Below are 21,833 nucleotides of genomic sequence, written 5' to 3'. Positions count from 1 at the left end.
AACAAGCCTGAAGAACGTAATTAGTTTGATCAGATGTGTTTAATCAGGGTTAAAACTAAACTGTGCAGAGCTGTGACCCTCCAGGAACTGGAATTGACACCTGTGCTGTAGTGCAAAGTAATGCTCAAGAACAGGTCCATCATCCTACTTGACCAGAGACTAGATGTAGCTTCAAACTCTTGAAAACCTGGAAAAATTAGATTGATTTTAGCTTATAAATGTCAATTTTGATTACTTTTCAATTAATCGCTGAGCCCTACACTCTATTAATGTCTGTGAAAACAATCACACCTGAGCAATGCATGACTTCATTCTCTATATGAGAGGCGTCTTTAAGCTGGCATCACAAAAAAAAACGTTTATATAAAGTATTAAACTAAAATGTCAGTAGTTCAGCACTTTCTCCATGTGTCATTCAATTGTTATTACACATACTCATTTTTCAGATTTTTAAGTTTTGTTTTATTCTTATTGTTTGGGTTTTTACTAAAATTTGGTTCAATTCCATGTCAACAGCTCCTTTTAGAAATATTATTCTCAGGAAAAAACCTGACACAGTCGTGACGTGTTTAACTTAAGTTGGATGAGATGTAACATTCAGTGAGTCTCTGATGAGAACGCACACATCCGATAGATAAGTGAAACAATAGTTAACAATTTATTAAACAGAGCAAATCAAACAATGAATATAGGAATTTAGAATGTAAATAACAGAATTAAACGAAAAACAGGAGTAATGCCAAAACAAAGAAATAAATATAACAAAATCTAACCAACACCCAACCCACTAAATTAACTAACCAAAAAAAAATGCAGAAACAAAACCGTAATCTTCAGCGTATGCGACGTTTAACTAAACTTCATTAATATTCTAAAACATAATTACAAATGTGGCAACTCCTCCATAAACTAACTAACACAAAAAGACCATGCTGCTCAAAATGACCAGAGTTCTCATGAAGTACACACTGTTAGCCATTAGCAAAACAAGAGCTTATCTGATAATCCAATTCTCATAAAGATCATTCAACTTCTCTATAAATGTTAAATTGAGCTGCACAAGTTTTTCTAATGAATAGATTACTTAAACGAGAGACAAACTACACAACAACAGCAACAACTAAACAAAAACAAATGAACAGGCTGGCCGACCCAAGTGAGGAGTTTGGTGGTAAGCCAAGCGCTCCTGCTTGACCTTTTATACGTGGCGGACCAGCTCCTGATTGGTGCATCATAATGGTGACTGACATCTTTTTCGACCAATGGGTGCACACCTAAAAAAGGACAGAGTACACAATGAAAGAGAGACGAGAAAGCGAAACACAAAACAAAACATGTGTGAAATGTAACAGTCAATACTTATTTCCCCTGCGGTATGTATTTCAGGTGAACTGCCCCTTGTGTTTAGTTGTACTCTGTGTTTGTTTATTAGAATGCAATGTCCTTTGGATATTTAGTGCTGCAGCTCGTGCGTCTTTATTTCATTAATTGATTAATTGAGTTAATTTTTGTTCTCTCTGCTATACGTGTATTTATAGCGCTAAAGTGTCTTGTTGCTAGGAGATGGTGTGGGAGCCAGGGACCCAACGCACGAGAGAGAGAGAAAAAGGTATGAGAGCTGAGGGAAAAGGCGCACTTCTTGTGAAAGCTGAATGACAAATACGCTCCCGCATACGGCGTGAGTCAGCACTGACGCGCGCACGCTGTGGGAAGCTTTGTGTTTCTCTATGCCCACTCTCTCGGTGGAGGTCTGGACCCACAAACATGCAGCTAATCATATATGCTCTGTGTAATGTGGCACATCTTGATAAACTAAGCTTAATTGGTAGAAGATGCACTTTGTCGATATATGGAGACTGACGTCTGGCGTTGCATTCCAATAAAGTTCTATAAAAAGGTGCTGGAGTGGTTTACGTTTTGAATTCTCTGTGTGGATTTTGCGGGTTGTACCTGCATCTTCAACAGCCAACAAAAGAAATCAAGTCAAGCTTGAGTTTTGAATACAGGTTTATGGTTTGAATTGAATGTGCTGACGTAAGAAGACTCTGCCAAACAATGGTGAATAATAGATCTTTCAGCTGAGTTAACCTCAGTAGAAGGATGCATTAATTGAACATACGTTGTTAGTAAGAGTGTCACGATCCTCCAAATCCTACATTTTCGATTCTAAAGTCACGGTTCGATTCGATTTTCGATTATGAATAATTAATTAATTAATAATGAATTAATTATTTGTAGCCTGCTGTTTAAACTACCTGACCTGCATGGTCTTTGTTTTACCCATGAACAAACCATACATTAAATGAATAAAGGCAAGTTACACACATAATTGCCACCTGTCAATCACTTTTTCTGCGGGACTCGTGAATAGGCAGTGATCTGTGTCGTTATAATGGCGTCGGTAAAAAAGGTGCACAACCAACAGGAACCAGCCAACAGTATCTGAGATGTTTGCTAAAGTGACTAAGTACTAGTGTGAAAGTGAAAGGTTGAAGCAGTCTACTGACCCGCTGACTGCCTGGACCCGCTTGTCTTGAGTGCATGATTGTGTGTGCGTCAATGTCTATGTGTGAATGAGTGTGTGTGGTCACGTGATGTGCGTTTTCAGCGGTAGTGAGGAAGGAGGGCTGCTCAGAAATGCTACACGCCAGTGTGGATGTGGATCGTTGTTGTTCTAAAACGCCATTTAAAAACAAAGACCTAGTAGTGTAAACGGCCCAACCCTAATACGTACATAGCAGAGCTTGCAAACTGTGTTTCGTCAACATAACTCACTGGAAATCCAAAATACTTCCACACCGGCGACTTCATTGAAAGAAGTTCTGTCGACGGGTCTCATGTGTCTGCAGTTTAACAAGCATTTTCAACAAGCGTTTTTTTTTTCCTGCTTGGCAAGCCAAGCTGACGTGACATGGGGGCGTGGCAGCATCGACGATTCTATTTTTTGATTCGATAATCAAAATTGAGCATCAATTTCGATCGATTTCAATTTAAAAGCGAAATCGTGACACCCTTAGTTGTAAGCTATTTCAAGCATAGTACATAATCAAATAGCTAACAAGCAGTTCTTGGTTATGAATCAGAAATCTGCAGTCATACCATTGAAATCTGATTACTTGCGTCTAGTGTAACATCAAGTGGTGTACAGGTATAAACAGAGTCTGGTCTCCAATTTGAGCTTGTCCATTTTGTCTAGTTCCAGAGTCGATGGAAAATGGCTTTGATTGGATTCACACTAAATCCACCTTGGATCCTGTTTACACCTGGTTTAAAGGGGATGTTTATGAATCTCTTATGTATGTTGAATGTTTAAAAAGCATGTTGAAACTGGTAGACAGTGACATCAGGGCTGCACAATATATCATTTCAGCATCGATAGTGCAAATCTTTAGAAGTCTCATCCCAGGATCTGCAGTGTTTTAATAATATAACCTGACCTAATCTTATCATTTGATCCTGCTTTTAAAGTCTGTGACTAAGATTTCAAGCGAATTTAAGCCATTTGGGCACTTGAAATTATAAAGTTTGTTACTTTAGCAAAGATTAATTGTTTAATTATTTATACAGTGAAGGCTATGTGCTTTGTTCTATTGTTTTCATCAATTGTGCTTTATTTTTTGTGTATTTTATGCAGATGCACTCTGATACAAAATTACCCCAATCAATATATAATTAGCAATTCTTTCCAAATAAAGTTACTCAAGTCATCTTGCAAAATTATATTCATATTGCTATATACATCACAGAAAAATAAAACACCATGTCAGATTTTCTAATGCCATGCATCCCTAATTGGCATCTATATTGTGATAACAAGTGGACAACAGATGTTTGCATAATCAGAAATATTTCGAGCTTGTCTTATTTTGATAACTTCCATAACAATTTGAAAACAAATTTGACCAGATTTGCTTTTCATATTATAAACACTTGTGGTAAAAATTAATTTTACTTTTTACCAAAAGCTCCTCTCCACCTCGGCACCTAATCCCACTACAGAACATTATGTACTTGTTCTGGGATTAGCTGAAACGTGTCTTAATACCACATGTAAAAAGGGCCTTAAATAACTCTGATATTATAATCTGGTTTTACTTACTAAAATAAATTGTTACTCTAACTAAGGTTGTGCAATATGAGGATTTACAGGGGTTGGACAACAAAACCGAAGTGCCTGCTTTTAGACCACAAAAATAGTGGTATAGGGCCTCCTTATGCAGCCAATTCAGCATCAATTCATCTTGGGAATAGACATAGGACGATAACCGTTTTCAAGTTATACCGCAGTTTGGAAAAGTCAAGGTTTTAAATCAGCCAAAATTTTCTAAGGTTTGTGTTCGATTTTTATTTTTGTTTTTTGTAAGTTTTTTTTTAGGAGAACCGAATCTACGGAGATATCCAAAGATGCAGTTTTAAATTGTAAAGAAATCTGTGTTGTTGAAACAAATAAAAAAAAGCAGAAGTCAGTAATTCATTTGAATCATTTAGCCTGACATGTTTACTGCTCCAAAATATTTTAAATGTTTCTCAAAATTAAATAAATTGTGTTCAAAGGGGAAAGTTTTTTTTTTTTTTTACCCAGACATTTAAAAAGAATATATCTTAGAGCTGTAATTACAATATCGTGAGACAATGATATTATTATCCAGGGTTATTATACCGTCAGAATCTTATACCGGCTCATGCCTTCTTGGGAATGAAAGATACAAGTCCTGCACGGTGGCCAGAGCCAATTTTTTATTTTATTTTTTATTTTTCTTGCAGAATAAAGGCCAGGTCACGTTTTCTGACTTGTTTCTCCAAAACACCCCAAAGTGGCTCAATAATGTTTAGATCAGGTGACTGTGCAGGTCATGGGAGATGTTTAACTTCACGTTCATGTTCATCAAACCGCTCTTTCACCAGTCTTGCAGTGTGTTTTGGTGCATTATCATCCTTATGCACGGCCCCTAGTTCAAAATGAGGTACAGGTGGTATTCAGATCATGACATTTTTGCTACTTGAAACAAACACATTTTGCGTTATCCTTGTAATCTTATTAAGTAAAATATCATCTTAGTTAAAGGCTAACAATAAATGTGAATGAATAGACGTCTGTCGGTTGTCGTGAGTGCCTTCCTGATTTTTCAAGGTGAAGCAAAAGGAGAAGCTGGTACAAAGTTTGATAGAGGTGGCCACCTCATAATTCTCTATGTAGGAAAAACCCTATGAAAAGACCGTCATTTCATATTATGTTCTGAGCCTATCGTTTATTTTTAAACAAAATATATTGTTTATAGTAATACACTTTTCATCACTTATTTGAGTGCAATATTACAGGCCATTATGAGTATGCAGACAGAAACGCAATTAACCACATCAAGACTAAGTTGCAGACTTGAAACATTCTGCATTTAATTTAGCACCTAATTAGTTTTTGAAACATGTTTTTATTTTATATTTTATTCATATTTATTTTATATTTTGAATCAAACATTTCCCCCTTTAGTTCAAAATAAAGTGTGAATTATGATCACACGAATGAGTACAATGTGAAGCTATTTATTTTTTGATATAGTGATATATATCATCATCAGGATGTGAGATGACTTATATCGTGATATTAGATGTTTGTCATGTCGCTCAGCCCTACCATTAACTGCCTTTTGAGTTTTTATGGCTTAATTGAACAGATCTGCTTTTTTGTCAGTAGAGAAATCCTCTATCCGCCAGATTTCTCAACCACACTTCTCAATCATGAGTCAAGCCGCATTGCCGACTGTTCAGCAGTTGTCACGGACAGTTAGTACCAGCCCACGGTGTCCAAGTCATCCTACCGCCCCCCTGCGCAGCGTGGGTCCCCGCAGCACATGTGTGCAGTTGGCGGTGGCGGTAATGCTGAGCTGTTCTGCGTTCGCTGCCTAACACGGCGCTAGGCATTATTAGCAGCCAAGCTCTAAACTGTCTGAAAGGGGCATTCCACTGAGCACAACAACACATCGTGCGCCAAGACCCTCTCTTTCTCTTTTGTGTGCGAGTGTGGGAATTATGCTGTTATTTTCAGCCGTTCCCACCTGACATTGGGTGCCTAAGAGATAGAATCTTGGTTCATTGTGTTTTACTCCGATTTGTTTTTCCATCCTAATAGGACATTGTGTCTGATTTAGCCGGCAGAAATACCTCACCTCATTTTGGTTGAGTCTGCAGCCTTCTCATTCTTGATAATGTACGTCAACGGCTAACATTCTCAGGTGCTTCTGCGATGCGCCGGTTTCAGAGAGCCTTCCGCCATCTCGTTCTGTCACGTTGACTCAGCGTTGTGCATGGATTCGTAATAGGTCTGTCACTTAGCATGTTGTGTAACCGCCTGTCCATGTAAATGTCCCAAGGCACAAACAGTTTCTGTAATGAGACAAAAGACCCTCAAAGTCACGGCCTTGTTTTTGTCTCGCCTCCAGCGACCTCCTGCTACTTTTCTTCTGTTTCTGCAAGTATTGAGTCTAAAAGTAGAGACTGAGACCATCTGTGTATGTGTGTGTGAGTGTTATTTTGACTGCTGCCTCAAGGATTCTGGATTGAAACTCGTGTTAACTAGACACTGTGACATTCTGACAACTTATTCAGACTCTAAGGAGAGCCGCATACAAACTTTAACCAGACAAAATGTTAGTTTGCCTACTGCCCTGAAAGCACATTGTTCTCTTGGCTGCATGTCTTTTGAAAGGCTGCAGAAATAACAAAGGCCGCTTATTATTCCCAGCGAATTTAGCTAGATTGCATCAAAGTAGCAAGGCTCTCAAGTGTGTTTTATGTCTGACCTCTAGGGTTTGCCTTCCCAGACTGGGCCTACAAGCCGGAGTCGAGTCCTGGTTCCAGACAGATCCAGCTGTGGCACTTCATCCTGGAGCTGCTGCGCAAGGAGGAGTACCACGATGTCATCGCCTGGCAGGGAGATTACGGCGAATTTGTCATCAAAGACCCGGACGAGGTGGCACGACTGTGGGGGGCCCGCAAGTGCAAGCCACAGATGAATTACGACAAGCTCAGTCGAGCGCTCAGGTAAAGACTCAACCTGCCTATTAAACCCCAAAGGACTGCCAATTGCGTTCTTGTTTTAATCTGCGGTATCTTTTCTGATGAGCACATCTGCGTTAATGGTAATGGCTTCATTCAACCGCCAAGTGTGCTGCCTACCTAGGTGACGTGTAGGTGTCAAACTCTGGGCTAATGTAGCCTCTTTCTTTACTATGCTGACGCGATACAAATGAATGAATGATTTTGTTTGCCACAAACACAATTGTAAAGATAACCAAACCATTTTAACTTGTGTTTAGTTCCCTTTAGAATATTTTTAGCATCCTTTGAGGGATCTTCAACTGTAAAAACAGGACTGACACGGTTTCAGTTTACTAGAAATTCTATGTTAAGCTGCTTTGACACAATCTACATTGTAAAAGCGCTATAGAAATAAACATGGATTGAATCTAATTAAATCGTTTGATCCCGGACGAGCCCCCAATAAGTGTTATATCCTCATTGATGTTAGTCTAGGGTAAAAGGAATCTTTTGATCTTTTGCACTGCAACAATCTCAACTTCATCTAAGAAACGGGTACAGTTGAAGTCAGAATTATTAGACCCCCTTTGATTTTTTTTATTTATTTAATTTTTAAAAATATTTCCTAAATTATGTTTAACAGAGCAAGGACATTTTCACAGTATATCTGATAATATTTTTTTCTTCTGGAGAAAGTCTTTTTTGTTTTATTTGGGCTAGAATAAAAGCTGTTTTAATTTTTTCAACATCATTTTAAGGACAAAATTATTAGCCCCTTTAAGCTATATATTTTATTCAATAGTCTACAGAACAAACCATCGATATATAATAACTTGCCTTATTACCCTAACCTGCCTAGTTAACCTAATAAACCTAGTTAATCCTTTAAATGTCACTTTAAGCTGTATAGAAGTGCCTTGAATAATATCTAGTCAAATATTATTTACTGTCATCATGACAAAGATAAAATAAATCAGCTTTTAGAAATTAGTTATTAAAACTATTTTAAAAATCTTCTCTCCGTTAAACAGAAATTAAGGAAAAAATAAACGGGGGCTAATAATTCTGACTTCAACTGTATATGTATGTTCCATCTATAGATTCTAAATAAAAATACCCACTATTTGGTGGTATTTAGAGTGACCCTCACAATGAACGATAGAAATATTTGCATCCACACCAGCTGTACACCCACCAACTATATTATTACTTCAAGCATACTACGTCTATGTCATCTGCTTCTTGAAATTCTTGAGCTCTTTAAAAGTCGAGTGACTGTAATTAATTTTGTTCATCAGTGGGTAGAAATATTTCCCACACTGCTGCCTCAGTTTCAATATCACATTAGATTAGGGATCACCAAACTTGTTCCTAAAGGGCCGGTGTCCTGCAGATTTTAGCTGCAACCCTAATCAAACACACCTGAACAAACTAATCAAGGTCTTACTAGGTATACTTGAAACACCCAGGCAGGTGTGTTGAGGCAAGTTGGAGCTAAACCCTGCAGGGTCACCGGCCCCTTCTGGACCGAGGTTGGTGACCCCTGCATTAGATGTAATAATTATTCAAATATTATAATTATTCAAGGCATGGTGGCTCAGTGTTTAGCACTGTCACCTCACAACAAGAAGGTCACTTGTTCAAGTTCCAGCTAGTTGAGGTCAGTTGACATTTCTGTTTGAGGTGTGCATGTTCTCCCTATGTTAATGTGGGTTTCCTCTGGGTGCTAAGGTTTCCCCCACAGTTCAAAGACATGCACTATAGGTGAATTGAATAAACTAAATTGGTTGTAGTGTACGTGTGTAAATGTGAGAGTGTATGGGTGTTTCCCAGTACTAAGTTGCAGCTGTAAGGGCATCCACTATGTAAAACATATGCTGAATAAGTTGATGGTCCATTCCACTGTGGCGACCTCTGATTAATAAAGAGATAAGCCAATAAGAAAATGAATGAACGAATGAACGAACGAATGAACGAACGAACGAACGAACGAACGAACGAACGAACGAACGAACAAACGAATGAATAATTATACCAAATTGCTTACTCAACTTTTAGGCTAACCTAGACTATGAACTTGGAAACATAAAATTGTTGATGGCAACTCTGAATGTTAGTCACGTCTTTCCTGTGGTTCATTTTTTGTGTTTGTGTGGTGTGTCATTAGTGAAGTTGCTTCCCATAAAGAGCCTTTTCGCTCTCTCTATTTCAATTAGGATGCCTCTGCCTATGTAGGTCTACAACATGTTGTTTCTCTGATTTGATGTTGACGGACGATGTTTGTATCCCCGTGTTGTCATTCATCTTGTACAGCATTTTTCCGCCTTTGCCTTTTTCCGTGCTCGTCTGTCACCCGCAATCTGTCCAGTTGCCTGTTTGTCTGTCTCTTCATGTTATTCAACGCTTTGGACCAGTCACCATGGCAACCTGCGGATGCCCACTCAAACCTGCTGAACCTGCCTTTGCCATCCCAGAATAATCAAGCCCACTTAGTGCTCATCAGCCATCACTTACAGGCCTAGTGTGCGTCCTCCACTTCCGAGAACTCTTTCATTTCTCGAAGAGATATGGACGCGTATGAATGGAAGAGGGAGGGAGGGGGCAGAAGAAAGGCAACAGAAAGCAGTTCAGATGGGAAGCAGAAAGTTCTTTAGTGTCACAGCAGAGACCATGACGGCTTCTGAGAAACGGAGAACTGGCCTCTGTTCTGCACATGTGGAGGACACAAAACATGTCCTCTCAGTTAATGCCAGAAAACAGCACACACACACACAAAGGCGTTCTCGTGACCTCATACTGGCTTTTTCGGTTGAAGCTGGTTTTCTTCATTTGTGTTATTGAGTAGTCGGAGGCTCTGCACTGACCCACAAAGACTCTATTCCTCTAATGAAAGCTTTGCACATTTAATGTCCGTTGTTTCTATCCAAATTTGGTACTTTGGCTTGAATTTAAAGAGATCTTTCACCCAAAAATGAAAACCTGCTGTTCATTTCCTCACCCTCAGGCCATCCAAGATGTCTGCTACTACTACTACTTTTGCTACTACTACTACTTTTGTTTTTTTGCCGTAGAAATGTACACCAAACAATCAGGCTGTGCTGGAAACTGAACATTATTTACTACATTACCTTTAATCCAGTCTTGGCAAATGGCTGAGAGTCTGGAGCGTCAGTGTGTGCAGGTGCAAACTCAGACACGAGCTGACACTGTTTTTTTTTACAGCTTTTATGGGTTTTTTCTACCATAAAAAGTGCTGATAACTATTTTCTTACACTGTATCACCAAGGGCCATGGCTCAAAAATATTATTTTCTCCTGAAGAAATAAATCACTTACATTTTGGATAGTCTGAGGAAATAGTCTAGAGTAAATCGCAAGCAAATTAAAATCTTTGGACAAACTATCCATTTACGTTTCAAATGTGTAACTCTAAATGCTAAGTGTTGCTAATTTTTTTGTGCTCTGTTTGTGTAGGCTCTTTTTACTCTAGTAACATACTTGGGGATATACCATAGTACGAATTTGATTGATTCATAAATAAATCAGAAACCATGGTAGTTCCATTACAATGACTAATACCACACATACACTGTAATGCTGTGTTCACACCAGACGCTGGATGCGCAAATAAATTGTGTTATTCTCGTATAAATGGACGTATGAACACTTTGAGTTTATTCGCTTTATTCACATGTCAAACTCGATTGATGCTTCTTTAGCGTGTCAAATTTGCTAGATTCAGGTTGCTTTGTTTGAGTATCAAAGTCGTTTCGTTTGCACATCAAAATCACTTTGCGCATCAAAATCGATTCATTTACGCATCAAAGTTGCTTCCTTAGGGCGTCAAAGCCACTTGATTCAAGTTGCTTAACTTGTGCATCAAAGTCGTTTTATTTGTACATTAAAATCGATTTGTTTATGCATCAAAGTTGCTTCATTTGCGCGTTAAGACCTCTTTATTTGTGCATCAAAGTTGCTTCCTTGGCGCATCAAAGTCATTTAATTCAAGTAGCTCTGTTTGCTCATCAAAGTAACTCTGTTTGCGCGTCAAAGTAGCTCTGTTTGCGCGTCAAAGTAGATTTGTTTGCGCGTCAAAGTTACTACATTTTCCCATCAAAGTCGATTTCTTTGCGCGTCAAAATCAATTTATTCACACTTCAAAGTTGCTTCGTTTGCACGTCAAAAATGCTTCATTCGCTCGTCAGAGTTGCATCATTCCCGCGTCAGTCGCTTTATTAATGCATCAAAGTCACTTCGTTTGCGCATCAAAGTTGCTTCGTTTGCGTGTCAAAGGCGCTTCTTTCACACATCAAATGGGCTTCATTCGTTCGTCAAACAAGTTTCGTACGTCAAAACCAATTCCTTCACCTGTCAAAGCCGATTCGTTCATGTGTCAAAGTCCACTAGATTCTTTCTGATGTGCACCCAGCTTTGAGAGTCCATTAACTCCTCCAGAAACCATACCTGGATGATGGAAGCTTTCAGCAGTGCTTCAGACTGAGCCAAGCCCAGTTTGATGAGCTGTAGTTCGGTGTCGGCAGGAGGATTACCCCTCGGGACACCAACAATAGGTGCCACGTCACATCCCTACAAGAGCAAGCTCGTGATTGTTTAACACGGCACAAATGTCCACTAAAGTTCAGAATTTCCTACTCAATTGACGCAAATCACGTCATCGTGCCGCTTCATTCCTGCAAACAGCCTTGCAGGATGTCTATTATCATCTTTGCATTGACTTAACATGTAAACCACACGCACTTGATGCTTCATCTGCGTCTGGTGTGAACACATCATCAGTGTATACTGTATAACGGCCTTTAAGTCACTGTAAAACATTTTTTTAGAAACAAATTCTATCATACTTTGAGTAATTTATGAGTAATAACAGTTTAACACATTTAAAGATTATTTGTTGTTTTAGTGAAAAGTTTGTTATTCACAAGTGTTGATCTAGTCATTTGAGAAAGAAAAGCCTGAAGGCATTCTGTCTCTGCTCTCTCTTTTCATCCATACCTAAGAGGTTGCATGTGTTCCTCAAAACTCAAACAGCATTCAGACTGACTCCAGACTACACAGACGTCCCATTGTTGAACTGTTGAGAAAATGAACAGACTTCAGGCGAACAGACAATGCAAAACAACATGTACACACTTGTTGTGTTTACCTGTTAACCCGATGCCACTTCAGGTAGATCATACTATAATCGGGCCTCTGCTTTCATGATGGATGTTGTCTGTGTTATGCTTGGTGAAATTAAACAGAAGTGCATTAAGATCATCTATTTTGTTCAGCGGTGTATGTGAATGTCTGCACAGCACACGTGTGCAAAATCACACTAGTTAGAGCTCTTTTGAAGCAAGTTCAAATGCACTTCAAAGTGTTGTTTCCATGTGCTGGTGTTGTGTTCATGCGTATGTGCCCTTTTCTCAGAGTATGCGCCTGTGAACTTTTCAGATCCGCACATCATTATATATCACAATCATGTCTTCTCACACATGCACCCTCAGTGACGTCTTAATTAAACACATTGAAGCCATAAATCAACTTAACATCTGTAGCTTCAGATGGCCATGAAGTCACGTATCTGCTCAGCACATATCTGAATCTGGTTGGCTAAATGCTTTCATGTATGAAAGAATTCAGCATGTGTGTGTTACACACAGTGACCTTCTGTACTCCGTAATGATAAATATAATTATATCAGGCTTTTACTGTGAAAGGTTTGATTTTTTTTTATTTATTTATTTTTTTGATCCTGGTCTCTGAAAAATGTATATAACATGTTGCTTCTCGACAGGTACAATATTTGAATGTTTCATCTTGACAATCTGTTTACCACTTTTGCATATGCCACATTTTTATGCATATATCTTCATTTAAAACACATCTAGTTAACATTAAGAACATTTGCCAAGCGTTTCCATGTCATCTTTTCCATTTTAATTGGATTTTAAGTAAACAGCTGTTTGAATGAGTTTTAGTCATTCAAGGTTCAAGGTTAAATTGATTGCCTCCCTTCAAATGAAAGACTATAGTGTAATCAGTTAAAAATATATATTAATAAAAATTATATGCATTTATAAGCTTGGGTTTTCAGTCCTAGGTGTTTAATTGTAATACATGAGTTATTTGAAACTAAAATAGAAGTTGATCGATTCAGTTTGAAACCTGATCACATTGTTTTACTCTTATGCTACGATGTATCTTAAACTTCCTCAAAACAAAAGTCTCTAAATTGGTCATTTCTGTGCAAGTTTAGCGAGTTCAAAAGTGTCGCAGACAAAACTAATTTTGACTCCTAATAATGTCTTTTGCAAATGTGTAACTATGCCAACACTCTCTCTGCAGATACTACTACAACAAAAGGATCTTGCACAAAACCAAAGGGAAAAGATTCACCTACAAGTTCAATTTTAACAAGCTGGTGCTGGTCAACTATCCATTCATTGACATGGGCTCTGCAGGTAAGGACCACTACTTCTAAATCTTTCAGACTCGCATATTTAATCTCATATGAAAGTATAAGTCCTTTAGATACTAATGTTCTCAACCTCTCTCGTAGGTTCTGGAGTTCCACAAAGTGCTCCACCTGTCCCATCTGGCGTCAGCACTCATTTCCGTTTCCCTCCATCCACACCGTCGGACGTTCTTTCTCCTAGTGAGGAACTACGCAGTCCTGGTGTCTTCAGTGCTGTGCCTCGACGCATAGCTCGTGGCTCTGTCTCTGACTGCAGCGATGGCACCTCCACCAACTCAGAGCTTGAGGAAACTGGCATGGCTCCCGGCGATGACCGCCCGGCTGACCGTGCCTTCAGAAACCTGCTCCACCCACGCTTGTCCCATGATTCATTGTTCCGTGTCTATGGCGCACCGCCCAACCCAACTGGCCTCCCCAGGAGTGGGCCCCATGTGCCACCACACCGGATGCACCCTGAACCCTTGTCCCCATTCCCAGTGTCCCCTCTCCCAGGCCCTGGGGGCTTGTTGCCTCCTACTCTTTCTCCAGCTCTCTCCATGACCCCTACATCTCACATGCCTTACACACCCTCTCCATCCCTGTCACCCATGCTGGGCTCCCACTTTTCGTTCAATCCAGAGGACATGAAGCGCTACCTGCAAGCTCACACTCAGAGTGTGTACAACTATCATCTGAGTCCTCGTGCATTCCTGCACTATCCCAACATCGTCATCCCCCAGCCCCAGCGCCCAGACAAGGGACTAGGTGGGCCAGCGGGTGTAGGTCCACACCTAACAAGTCACCCTCTGCACCACCAGGCTGATGAGCCTCATCTATCTCCTTTCAAGTTCAAGCTACAGCCACCACCACTGGGCCGCAAACAGAGGGAAGGACCAACCCAGACTGGAGGAGGGCATGCTCCAAATTCTGGAAGTGCTGCTGCTTCCTTCCCATACTGTGGGGAGTCTGGTTCAGCCTCAAACTCCTCCTCGTCTGGGATGATGACCAACAACCCAGCGGCTGGTCCACCAAAGATCAAGGTATGTTCACCTTTAAAGAATTCCACATTTCAGCTTTTCTGAGACTGAAATCGGTTTCCTGATTAACTCTCCTTTTTCCTTTTGTAGGTTGAGCCAATCTCAGACATGGAGTCGGAGGAAGAAGTTGAGGTCACAGACATTAGCGAAGAGGAGCATGAAGATGAGGAATGTGATGTATTTTCCCCTCCCCATCCCAATGGTGGCCTCGCCCCTCCACCCAACCATGATCGTATGACAGATGATGATGATCTTGAGGAAGATGTCTTCAAAACCCCAGCTGCCCCTACCTCAGGGGTTGGGCTGAATCTGTTAGGTCTTAAAGCAGAACCCAGGGAGCTAAACCTTGGCCAGGGTGCTCCCATCAGTCCCGGGGGTACACGCTGCATCCCCTTGAAGCTGCGTTTCAAACGTCGCTGGAGTGAGGATCAGCGAATGGAGGCAGGAACCGAAGAGGCCGAGGACAAGAAGAGTAGGGGTGAGAAGGAGGAACTTTCCCAAGAGGTAGACCTTAAACTGGGAGAGGAAAACGGAGACCGGAAGAGTCCAGAGACTTTGGCTGCGCCCCTGGGGACAGGCCAGAGGAGGGTGAGCTCTGAGCTTCAGCGAGCGACAGCACAGCTGTCTTTAGAAAACAATGTTTGCTGAACAGGACCTGGTCAAACACATAAACTTACCAACCCAGAGCTGTCCTCCTTAAAGCCAGAAGGCTATTGTTGCTCTCAGAAATTATGTGAAGACCATCCATTTAGAAAGTGCAGATGACCAAATCATCTTTCTGCACATGCAGGTTCACTCACTTCAGAATGTTGTGACACTAAAAATAAATACTGACCTGTTTTGTTTTTTTGTTTTTTATAGAAATTGAAGTAATCAGGCTCCTTCCCAAAGTTTATCCAGAGCCCCTTGCTTACCGAACCCATTCCTGTCTGTTTGATGTGTTAGACTAACACCATCCCTCTTGTCTCGTTGAAGTCTTGAACACTTTTTTTTTTTACCCCCAAAAAAGCTCTCCAATAGGATCTAATGGTCAACCCAACACCTTTTCATCATATTCAAGAGTTTACAGAAGTGCCTAAACAGGACATTGATGCATCCCCGTTAAATATGAGCAGAGATGATGATCATGAATTGGTCTCAAAGTCTTTTAATTCATGCTCATGAAAATTAGGATCAGTTGGCAAGATGCTTTAAAATTAACACTCTTGGATGAAGTGGAAAGTTACAAGGAAGGAAGGATGCTGGCTGACACCTCCCCCCTAAATACTCAATCATAGTTCTCAAACATTGTGGTTACAGACGCTCTCCTTTTTTGTTTTGCATACCAAGATGAAAGTCCCAGACGTTTTGCAGAACCACCTTGCCTTTCACTTTTAAACCATGACTCTTCATGTCACTGCCTTCAGAGAAATTGACGCTAGCGTGCCACCAGCCGCTATCACTGCCGGCTCTAAACATCAGCTGCTCAACGGACTCTGCCGGCTAACGGGACCACTCAGCAACCTCAACGTATCTTAAGACATGTATATACTTTGGGGGAAACATTTTATATACGTTCGATCATCTTCATGACCACCAGCTGGATGAAAAATGTGATTTATTCCTGCTCCAATTTATTTATTTATTTTTTCATAATGAAGTTTCAACCCCAAGGGAAAGTAATAGGGACATTGGGGCAACATATCAAAGGGCGCTCTCTGATTTTTAGCTACGTAATCATCCCTAAAACCATCTATACAGTCCTATTTTGTAAAGAATGCAAATATTCATCGTGTGTTGCACACCCCTCACATCCAATAGGTTGTCTTTTGAATATAACGCCTTCAAATTAACAAACATTTGTGCCTTTAAATGGAAAAAAAAACGACCGCCCAATTCTTTTAAATGGGTTGTTTTATCGACTCGCATACAGGAGAGGCCTTAGAAACATGACCTCAAACACTGCTTTTATGCCTTATTTAGTTTTGTACGTTTAAAAGAGACTATCCTAAATAAGATTTGCATTTAGAGTCCGTATATTCTCACGATAGCCGTATATATTTGATAAAAGAACAAACGCTGGTTTTGATACAAATTATATTTCAGAAGGTAAATCTATATGTAAGGAAGACCATTAGTTTCAGGGCACTACAGTTCTGTACTGTGAAGCAAAAGTGTTGTTATAGATGAAGCTAAACTTAACTGACCAATAGTTTCAAAAACCCTGAACGGCTTTGCCTTGTAAGGTCTACGTAAAAGGTTTAACGCGTCCAGCCGTGTTTGCATTCTCCCGCTCAGTCTTGCTGCAGTGTTTTAGTTGCAGGAGGCTGTGTTTTCTCCGTGATGATCAAGAACAGCTATTACATCCTATTTGGCTAAGCGTTTGGCTACGTCAGCTCTATTTGTAGCAAAATGCAAGGACTCTTGTAGGAAATGACGTCACGACCATGTCCTTCAGAAAGGGACCTCATTTTATTAAACTGACAACTAAAAAGTGGACATTTAGCCCTCATCTGAGGAGGACAGATAGGACCTGACAGACTTAACACACACTTTTCCCCCCCTCTTTTAACTTTTTCGAGTTCGTTTGGCGGCCTTACACCGGTTCAGTATCTGTATTTCAACTGACAGCTGCCTTATTTGTTAAATACGTTTTTCTTCTTGCTCTTTCTTCAATATAAACAGTGCTGTTTTATTATTTTTTTATTTTTCGCTTATATTACCATTTATCATTTTTAATGTTGATATTATCGCTGGTATTCGTTTGTACCCCCTTACCTGAATTTTAACCTCTCGAGATGAACATTTTAATAAAGCGTACTCCTCTACCCTCTTTGATAACCGTGATAGAAAAGTGCTCTGGCTTTGTATTAATGATGGTTTTAGTTGTGACCAGATGGAGAGGGAGGGGGTGACATTATGCTATCACGTTATTTTTATTTGAATATTACGTTTTTTGGTTGTGTACATATATAAATATATATTTTCCATTTCGAGGGGATGATGTAAGAAAAGACAAATATTTCTTTATCGTGTTCAAGGTCTCTCTTTTTGCTTCTTTCTTATTAAAGCTTTCCATCTGTCTCTCAGCGGTTATGTAATGCTTTGTAAAGAGAGACAAAACTTGACGTTACAAGGAACCATGTATACTTTAGTTTCTCATGTGGTTTCTTTTGCTCTTGTAATTAAAACTGTAATCAGGGTTCATTAAAACAGGTAAAAACGGATCTGGCTTTCTTGTCATTCCTTTGCATTTTTTCTACTTTGGGTAGTATTTTGGGCTGTGCGATATGGCAAAAATTCAACCTCGATAATTATTTCCCATATTAAACGATAATGATAAACATTTCAAAATCAGTTGTTAGAGCTTCCAGCTTTAAAAAGAGTATGCCAACAATGACTTAAACCATAAAGATTAGACGCTTTATTAAATAACATTTTAAACCGGGTGTCCGCGGAGTCTTAAAGTCTTAAGATTTAGGCCTTTAAAAGTCTGAAATTCACTGAAATGGTGTGTTGTAGGTCTTAAATTATTTTAAACAGGTACACGTTATTAAATTATTTTAAACATTTACGTCCAGGTACAGCTACTCTATCAGGTCGACACACGACACAACTTTTTTTAATATTTAATAATTTATTGCCAAGAAATGCTATTCAAAACAGCTGTTAAGACATGTTTAAAGGGCATTATCTAAATTAAATTCCCAAATTTTTTTATTAAGGTGAATTTATTGTAGATAATTGATTAATTAAATTTATTAATCAGTGAAATAAAATAAATCGACACATTCCTTAACATTATCTTTTATTGAGACAAAAACTATTAGACTATTAACTATTAGAAAAGACCCTTCATGTTAAGTCTAAAATTTAATTTATAATGGTCTTAAAAATCTTACATTTGATTTGAAGAGATCTGCATGCAGATACCCAGTTTAAAGTATTGTTTAATAACAAAAACAGTTTACACATCCAATTTTCTGTATTATACTTATGATATTCAATCTAAAATATAATATTCTGAAGAACTGTGACTGCATATACAGTACAGAAACAAGAATATACTTGTTGCGTTTTCTAAAAATAAGCAATTACATAAATATATTTAAATAAATGTTTTACATAATTAAAAATGGTAAATACAGTCATCATTAAAATAAACAACAGCAAATATAGCTGGCGGGAATTTGAATCAAGCTCACTTAACAGTACCAGGTGATGTAGCTTGTTGTTGCATATGTGTGCTGTGTGATTGACTCTTAGATCAATATCGAGTAAAAATGTGCATAGAATTATCATCGACATCAATTTTATTATGATTCAATATAATATCGTTTATTGGCCCCGCCCTTATTTGGATCAGTGATTACAAGTAATTAGACTGCTATTTATACACTTAAATACCTTTTATGATGATTTATTTGCTTTCTTACGATATAGCTTACCGTAGTAATAGCATGGGTATTCCACAAAGGGCATTACATAAATCTGACATATTTAATTGTGTTTATATAATGTTTAATTCTTTAATATTCTTAATCCCCCTTCATTCATATCACCTGTCTGGCTTTTTATTTTTCCATTGAACACAAAATAATGTATTCTGAAAAAATTTAGAAACCTGTAACTATTTACTTTCATGGCATTTGTTTTTCTTACAGTTGACGTCAGTGGTAAAAGGTTTTCATCTTTCCTCAAACTATCTTTAGTGTTCAACAAAATAAATAAACACATGAAGATTTGGAATCACCTGAGAGGAAAGTAAATAGTGAATACATTTTCTTTTTTGAGTGAACTATTTCTTTAAAATCTTTTTGCTTAAAAAAATCATGTTACCTGTGCACTAGCTGTTCTTCTGTAGGATCTGTTATAACTCCAGCAAATCAAGAGTTGTTATTCTAGATCCTGTTGAGTTTAAGCGAGATGCAAAATGAACCAGGATTTGTTTTCCTAATGAACTGGAAATTCACGTCAGGAAGACGTTAATGCTAACGTTTCTGCACGAACCGGATAGTAGACGAGGACTGAACGTCCAAACGGAATTCCTTATTTGTATAGAGAAACCTGAAATCAAACTTATCCGTCTATACATTTTTCAATTAACTTGAAGTTACCAAAGATATCTTCGAAAGAGAAGTTTGAAGTGTTTCATCCGCGTGCGATTATTTGTAAAATGGCGCCATCTGCTGCTAAAACATAGTAATCGTTTAGTCCTGAAGTGGTAACATATTCGAGGCTCTTAAAGGTGAAGTAACATTTTTGTTGTCAAATACTTTCCTCCGATGTTATTTTAACACGCAAATGCTATACTTTAAGTTCTCGACGTTATTATAAAACACTGTTTTAGTTTATTCACGAGTGTCGCGAATGAAAATGAAGCTACTTTTGCTGACAGTTCGGTTGTAATGACAAGTAAGTTAAGCCATAAGAGAACCTCGGGCCTATTTCAAATGCTAGTTAAAATAAATCAGATCTTAAACATTACATTAACGTAACCTTTACCTCATAGTGACGGTTTTATTAAGGAAATATGGGTCGCCAGATATCCACTGTAGTTTGTACAAAAAAGGAAAGAAAATTAGCTATTATTTACAGCTAAGAGTGTAGAAAGTGTACAAATGAAATGAGAATTATTTATTTGGCCTGGTGGACAATGATATTGGTTGCAGCATTCAATTCAAGCAAATTGAAGTACCATTTTGATTAAATAACATGCCGTTTCATCAAGAAACTTAAATTAAATTGTATTATTTGGCTACGGGATGAAGGCAGTAATGCAAATCACATTACTTATGAAGTTGTTAAATATGTAAATGTGTCCTTTAAGCACTTTACAAGCCATAACCAAAAGCCAAATCACTTTTATCGTGGTCATTAAGCATAATTAGTTACAAAAACAATGTATTTGATCAAGTATTTCAACCAATAAAACAACCAAAATGTGTCTTCCTGCCATTGTGGTATTTTTGTAAAGTTAAAATAACACATTTGCTAAGATTAGCTACATTTTAGCTAGCAGTTTTTAATCACAAACACTATAGAAATGTAAATACATTTTCATTTCAGTTCAACAAAGCTCATAATAATGGGGTGAAGGTGGGGGAGTTTGGGTCAACGATTGCTTGACTGACAGGGAAGCCTGGGTTCTTGCTGTGAGTCTCGTTGACCTGTTAAGGGGAGGTCAAAGGTTACGTTTTGCTGGAAAATAAGGCTTTACCATCCAATGGTTGGTTGTAACAAAGAGGTCTAATTTGTCTGTGATTGTGTGCTTTGAAGACATGGTGTGATTCTTTAGTATTTGGCTAGATTGATTGGCACTCTGACTGACTTTTGACTTTCTTTAAATGTATCCAAAAAAAGAAATGGATGCAATAAATAAATAGTTGCTTCAGTGTCAGAAACTATTTATTTCTGCTCTGAAACGGACTACTTTAAAGTTATTACAGTTGTATGACTCGACTTGTAATTAATAGTATGTGCTTTTGGTTTTTTATTTTATTTTATAAAGTTCTGATAATGTTTTCTATGTAATATTATGATTATTTATTTTTTTAAAAATTAGGTACATACTACTACCCTAAAACTTTAAAGGGATAGTTCACCCCAAAATGTAAATTTACTCTCCCAAGAGGTTCCAAACCTTTATGAGATTATTTCTTCTGTTGAACATAAAAGATGTTTTAAAGAAAGCTTAAAGCCTGTAGCCATTGACTTCATTGCAAGAAAAACAAATAAAATACTATGGAAGTGCCATATTTCCATCTTTCTTCAAAATATCTTCTTTTGAGTTCAAGTCGAACAGGTTCGGGCTCATTGAAGGGTGAGTAAATCACTTTCAGTTTTATCTTTTTAAGGACTCAAAATATAGGATTTTATATTCTATATTATCTATTGTTATTTTCTGCAACTAACTGATCTAAGTTATAATATTGTAATTAGATGCAGTTACAATGCTCATAATCAGATTACCATGACTTCCTTGTGGATTACATGATTATATATTATTTACACAATGGAAGTGAATTATTCATAATTGATCCTCCTCTTTATTTATTAAACTGCTTCGTGTAATAATTTAGTTTTAAATATTCACAATATTAACATGAAAATGTGAAGTAAACGAAAACATACATAAATGGATAAAGACAAAAGGATAAGGTTAGTTAAAAGTAGTTTAAAAGTAATCCAAAGGTATTTTGAATGCATTAAAATAAGCTGGAGATTATCTATCTATCTATCTATCTATCTATCTATCTATCTATCTATCCATCCATCCATCCATCCATCCATCCATCCATCCATCCATCCATCCATCCATCCATC

The 21,833-nt window shown here is 38.2% G+C and overlaps 1 protein-coding gene across 2 annotated transcripts in view; it reads left to right on the top strand.

Annotated features, from left to right (window-relative positions):
• erf (Ets2 repressor factor) overlaps positions 1-17,734 on the top strand; it is a 52,099-nt gene extending 34,365 nt beyond the window's left edge. Inside the window, exons 2-5 of one of the 2 annotated variants that reach the window (XM_087294612.1) lie at positions 6,804-7,038; positions 13,383-13,498; positions 13,597-14,531; positions 14,619-17,734. In XM_087294612.1, the coding sequence (XP_087150738.1) occupies positions 6,804-7,038; positions 13,383-13,498; positions 13,597-14,531; positions 14,619-15,176 (1,844 nt within the window). In that variant the 3' untranslated portion in view covers positions 15,177-17,734. The remainder of the gene's footprint in view (positions 1-6,803; positions 7,039-13,382; positions 13,499-13,596; positions 14,532-14,618) is intronic. The other variant, NM_001044927.1, reaches the window with a different exon arrangement.
• Positions 17,735-21,833: the final 4,099 nt, after the last annotated feature.

Source organism: Danio rerio, chromosome 19 (genome assembly GCF_052040795.2).
Source record: "Danio rerio strain M-AB ecotype USA chromosome 19, GRCz13ab, whole genome shotgun sequence".
Classification (NCBI taxonomy): Eukaryota; Metazoa; Chordata; class Actinopteri; order Cypriniformes; family Danionidae; genus Danio; species Danio rerio.
The sequence above is the reverse complement of the archived record's forward strand: the minus strand, read 5'-3'. Positions and strand labels throughout refer to the sequence as shown.